This window comes from Cheilinus undulatus, linkage group 12 (assembly GCF_018320785.1).
Source record: "Cheilinus undulatus linkage group 12, ASM1832078v1, whole genome shotgun sequence".
In the NCBI taxonomy this organism is placed as follows: domain Eukaryota; kingdom Metazoa; phylum Chordata; class Actinopteri; order Labriformes; family Labridae; genus Cheilinus; species Cheilinus undulatus.
This window is the reverse complement of record NC_054876.1, coordinates 45,160,211-45,166,404: the sequence shown is the minus strand read 5'-3', so window position 1 is coordinate 45,166,404 and position 6,194 is coordinate 45,160,211. Positions and strand designations below refer to the sequence as shown.

The 6,194-nt window shown below is 44.3% G+C and overlaps 1 protein-coding gene across 1 annotated transcript in view; it reads right to left on the bottom strand.

Moving 5' to 3' along the window:
* Positions 1 to 375: 375 nt before the first annotated feature.
* Positions 376 to 6,194, bottom strand: part of LOC121518405 (protein sprouty homolog 3) — a 41,660-nt gene continuing 35,841 nt past the window's right edge. The window contains exon 2 of the mRNA XM_041800693.1: positions 376 to 3,080. Coding sequence (XP_041656627.1) covers positions 2,087 to 3,007 — 921 coding nt within the window. The 5' untranslated portion in view covers positions 3,008 to 3,080 and the 3' untranslated portion in view covers positions 376 to 2,086. The remainder of the gene's footprint in view (positions 3,081 to 6,194) is intronic.

Below are 6,194 nucleotides of genomic sequence, written 5' to 3'. Positions count from 1 at the left end.
GCAAAAGGTAGCTTAAATAGGTAAAAAGTGGTGAGAAGGGCAAAAATGGGACAAAAGTGGCAAAAAGAAGTGGTTAAAATGGGCAAAAACTAGGAAAAAAGTGATATTTAACGACAAAAGGTAAATTAAAGAGGTGAAAATAGGGAGAAAAACTGTGGAAAAGGGCAAAAATGGGATAAAAGTGGTAAAAAAAAATGGGTAAGAAGTGACACAAACAACTGTCAAGAATGGAGAAAGTGGTATTTAATGGCAAAAGGTAAATCAATAGGACAATAGGGGGAAAACTATGAAAATGGGGAAAAAATGGGATAAAAATGGTTAAAACAAAATGGGTAAGAAGTGGTAAAAACAAATGGCAAAAAAGGGAAAAAGTGGTATTTAATGGCAAAAGGTAGCTTAAATGGGAAAAAGGGATAAAAGTGGCAAAAATGGGGAAAAAGTAGGAAAAAAGTGGTATTTAGCTTTTGTGAAAAAACTGGCGAGCCCTCTGTTCTTTAGATTCACTGCAAGTGAGACGTGTGTATCAAACACAAAACACAGCACACACAGAAAGCTCTGACTTTGGAATGTGCGTGCAGAAATGAGAATTGAGCCGTGATGCAGCCACGGCGTGCATCTCATGCACCCGGTCTGAAATGGGTTTGACTCACAGCTAAAGCTAGTAAAGGAGATCAGAAGGTATAACACACCTCTCCATTAGCATTTTGTTGATGTGCTCAGAAGGTCAGCTAATGATAGCATCATTAGCGTCAGATAAAGTAATGTTTTCAATGATTTTGACAAGTTTTCAGGGTATTTTCAATTGTTTTAAAAGCAAATGAGCCTGAAGCTGCAAGACATTTTATCTAACCCAGTAACACCAACAGGGAGGACAGGGCAGGGGTCAGTGAAATAAGTAGAAAGAATCATCCCTAGTTTCTTCTTCCCAGTACTTCTGCGGTAGCGTTTTAATGTCTAAGTCTGGTACCAGAAAACTAAAAGTCTTCCTGATCCAGGGAGCAGCTGACTGATTTAAAGATGTCCCAGAGAGAAGAGTGTTTGGTTTGAGGATGGGAGGAGAAGGATGGAGGTGGGGCAGCAGCGTAGGAGGTCGGTCAGAGGAGGGAGGATGGCGACAGGCTGACTTCAGGAGGAAACCTGACCAGACCCTCTGTAGCACGCTGCTAAAAATAAACAAGGGAGGCTCCTTCTGCTGACAAAACAGCACACACAGACTCTACAGACACGGGCTGTCATACAGTAGGAGGACACACAGAGACCAACACTCACACACGCTGCCTAATCACAGTGGATGCACCCTCCCTCCGGTTAAATAATCTCCCATTCAACTCTGAATGGTCCATCTACCTCACAGTGCTTTTCCTTTACAAATGAGCTTAATAGCATTGAAATTCACCCAGTTTGTACAGTGCATGGTCCCTTATTTGGTTGCTTTTGGAAGTGTCTGTTCTCACTCTATGCCTCAGTGCTTTGTCTCAGTCTGATATTCACCAAAGCACGGTGTTCTTTCATTCATCGTCAACTCTTAGAGGAATTTCCTGAATGTCATTGTGATTGGAGTCCTCGTCTGCCATGCTTTTCTCTTTCTAGAGGACAGAAACTCTGCTGGCAGAGACCACACACATCGCCACAGGCATCTTTCCTTCATGGTTTGGTCCAGTGCCCGTCTTTGTGAGTTCTCTTTGCAAACGGTGGGGAAGAAGGAGGCTCAACAATAAATAAATAGGGTAACACGACCAGATCTCACCACAGAATGAAGACAGAGGTGTTTTTTTTGTTCTCTGGAGGTCTTGGTTAAGGTTGAAGGGCAGTCAAGCAAAGCAGGACGGCTTCTCCTGCTTCAGGATTCATTGAAGACTGACATGAACAGGCACAGTAAAGCTTTGGTCCCTCCTGAGCTGGAGAAGAAGAAAATTCAAGGTACGTAAGGTGAACAACACTTCACGGTTGGTTGATTGGTTGGCTTTTGTATGTAGGTAGATGGGTCACATTGTCGTCACAATGTCAGCTGTGGCACTATTGGCGACAGCGCTGCTTTGGCGACAGCTGAGGGGAGATGGATTTACCTGTCCCCCGTTTAGGTCTGTCATAACGGCTTTTCCAGGGCCTTGCTGCGGAGTGCGGGATGACCAGGGTTTGGATTCGAGGCAGAAATCTTGCGGCACACGGTGTTGGTGTTGCTACATCTGCAGCCGGGTCGCGTGGCCCGGTCGTGGGCACACTGGCACAGGGCAAGGCACAGCCTGGCAGGGGGGTAGCAGCAGAGGCAGGGCAGACAGAGCGCCAGCAGCCCCATGGTGCCCCAGCGGGTGCAGGCACGGGCTTGAGTGCAGGAGCACGGATGGTCAGCGCAGTTATCCTCGTCATCCTGGGCGGCGCAGTGGTAGAACAGGCCTTTAACGCAGCACAAGCAGGTGCCGTACTCCACTGCATTCTCAGCAGAGCACAGACAACGCTGTCCACAGGCCCAACAGGACGGCAGGCGGCGTGGGGCGCAGCACTCATGGCACTTACAGCGACCACACCGCTCACAGATGAACGAATGAAGGCCGAGCTCAGCCTCGTCATCCGTCAGGCCTTTACCGAAGGAAGCATCAGGCTTGAGTTCTCCTTTAGGCTGAGAACGGACCACCGAACCCAGACCAGAATGAGACGAGGTCAGACCTGCAAGCAGCCGCTGGTCTGACGTGGCACTTGTCCGGGAAATGGAGGAGCTTATGGTACTGGAACGGCTCAGGTGGGCCAGGTGAGCATGCTGCTGCTGACTTTGGCTGCGGGACAGAGCTGAGTGGAAGGACGACTGGGGGTGGTGCGAGTATACTCCTTGAGGATAGAACTCATCGTGGGCGTAGAAAAATCCAGACTGGGATGCCGGTTCCAGCGCCACGGGCCTGTCCACATAGTCATTGTTGGCCCGGATGGCACGTATCTGGTCGAGCGACAACACTTGGACCTGCTGAAGGTCCAGGCTGTCCAGCTCCACCCTGTAGGAATGAGCGAGGTCCATCCTGGTAGGCCAGGCTGGGCGGCACCAGGGCTGAAGGCCGGTGCTCCCAAAGCTCACGGCACATCAGACAAACCTAAACACAGAGACAGGAAAGGGCACGTTAGTGATGTTAGATTTGACTTTAATGATACAAACATTGATTTCTGGTGCTGAGTTTATCAGAGTCCACCATTATACAGACAAATGAACAAATATTTCCTTCTGAAAGCACCAAACCAAAGTGAATCTAGACCCAGTCCTTCTCCAAACCAGTCACCACCTGGCAAGATCTGTATCCCTTTAGTAGTCCTGGTAAAATACGACAAAAACACCATACAGGTGTACCCAGAATAAACTGAATGCTGTGTTAGACCATTAGGAGTACAAGCATGGACACGGTGTCTCACAGTGTCTCAGTCTATTGAAGCGTACCAAGAACATTATCCTGCCCTCTAAAAACTTCTAAATAATGGTGTAGAATTGTGTTTTTTTCTGAAATCAGCCACAGAGAATGAACTAAAGCCAGGGCAAAAGAAGTCAAAGAAAAAAAAGTTGCAAAATTAGTAAAAAGGAAAGAAAATCAGAGTTCAGTCATGGTGGTACTTTGGGGAAACATGGCATGAAGCAAACAGTAGCCTCCGTTTAGCCCTGTAGATATTTAAACAGCACTGAATCAGAGATAGATTTGGCAGCTCCGCCTCCACACCACCATCAGCCATGTCATCATGACCACTGAGGTTCTCCACCGCTCAGGCTAATGCTATTATTAGGCTGCCAGAGCCAGAGAGAGAAACAACCATGAGGTCCACACTGTAATTTAGCATCTGTCAAACGCAGCTGCTGCCGCCACAGAGGAAACCCACCTGCACACAGAAGCTGGCCGTGTCGGTGAGATAGGATTTATTTCACTCATCTGTGTCTGCTCTGGTAGACACATTCATCAAACCTGCTCAGAAAAATCTAAAAAGACCTGTTTTAGATGTACATGTAATAAAAAAGTGGCCAGTGAGAGTGGTAGACCTTTGGTCTGTGGTTCCAGTCACACAGCAACTTCATGTTGGTGAATGCAGATGCCAATTCAAAGTCTTTTTAGTCATAACCAATGATTTCCCTGCAGATATTGAGCAGCAACTACTAACCAGACTGCTGTTTCCATGATAAATATTTCCAAAGTAATGGACTTCCAGTGGTGCACATGCACAAAATGTATCTGTGCATGCTCAGTAAATTAACAGTCCATTTATTGATTTTTGGAGATTGTGCCATCATCAATCAACCAATAATTAGAGTGGCTGCTCATTCTTCCCCTTTTTATGTTTCCCTGCAAATCCACTCATGGTTGCTGGTTGTGGTTCTCCTGCTAAATACCAAACTCTGCCCTAGTTCAATGAATTATGGTATAACTCTGTAAGGTTACCACGTTGGTTCTTAAAATAATAAATGTGCAGATTAGCTGTTTAGAATCACATCATGTGTGAAAACAAAAAAACACTCTGGGGTTAAAAATAGGACCTTGTATAAAATTATACTCAGAGCCAGACCCAGGCCCAGAATTGACTGAGCCCCTGAAAAAAATCTTTACTTTATTAACCCATATTGCATCTTTGACTTATTTTTGTCACTCCTGACCATTATTTGCCACTCTCTAACTATTTGTTACCACCTATTTCTGCCCATTTTTGACACCTTCAACAAACTTTTGCCATTGCTGGACCATTTTATACATTTGTATTGCACATTTTTGCCACTTTTTGACCATTTTGGGCCCACTTTGGCAACTTTTGGCACAGTTTTGCCACATTTTAATGGCTTTTCCCCCTTTATAACCACACCTTTTTTTCTTATTCTTTTCTTTATTAGCTAATATTGCATCTTTCAGTTATTTTTGCCACTCCTGACCTTTTTTGCCAATTTTTGACCGTTTTGGGCCCCCTTTGATCCACTTTGGCAACTTTTGGCAGTTTTGCCACAGTTCAATGGCTGTCCCCCCTTTTTAACCACACCTTTTTGCTAATTCCTTACCTTATTAACCCATATTGCATCTTTGACTTATTTTTGCCACTACTGAGTCCTGACCTTTTTTGCCACTCTCTAACTATTTGTTACCACCTATCTCTGCCAATTTCTGACACTTTCAACAAACTTTTGCCATTGTTGGACCATTTTATATATTTGTATTGCACATTTTTGCCACTTTTAGCCAATTTTGGGCCCCCTTTGACCCACTTTGGCAACTTTTGGCACATTTTTTCCATTTTTAACGGCTTTTCCCCCTTTTTGACCACACCTTTTTGCTAATTCTTTACTTTGTCAATCCATATTGCATCTTTGACTTATTTTTGCCAACCTCTTTCTCTGTGAACCCATGTTTGATGCTTTATTCCTTCTGTTGCCACTTTTAGCTAGTTTTTTGCTATGTATAACCCATTTTTGCCTCTTTTAGCCAGTTTTTGCCATGTATAACTAATTTTTGCCAATTTCTGTCTTCAATTTGAAAATATTTAATTATTTGTCCTTCAAAGTTTCAATGAAATGATTGGCCGGCATTACATCGGAAAATGTATACGACTTTATAAGAGGTAACGGGTAGTATAAATGGGCAGAGATAGTAAATGTTTTCTTAAAGTGGACAAAATGCATGAGCAAAGACTAAAAGGTCTGAGCTGATTTGATTCTCTGCACAGACATCAGATAAGCTCTGAATGAAAGAAACTCCAGAAAAAGTCTTCTTTATTACTGTTTAAGTCTGTTAGACAAAGAAAGCAGAATCCCTTCCAATAATAAACATAAATTCTGTACACTATTAGTGCTCTGTGCACACATACTCGCTCAGACATACATACACAAAGAAACTGCAGTCCTGCCAAGTGGCCAAGGGGGAGATATATCTGGCTCTTTCCTCTCGTGGTGCCAGTCCTCTCTGAGAGTAATGAGGCCAAATGGAAATGCATTTAAAGCAGCACAGATCATGAGATTAGATGGGAGAGAGAGGTAAGAGGAAGCAGCAGCAGCAAATCTTAGACCACATCCAGCAGGATGAAACCACAGTCCAAAGAAACCGTCAATGAATTAAGGGTTTTCTGTCCAGATTTATGCAGCTCAGATTGCCCTGATACTCCAACAATTGCCTACACTGGAACCCAGGAGATCCACTGAACTTGTTTAGCAACCAGACTGTAACACAAACCTCACAAAGCAAAGAGCTTGT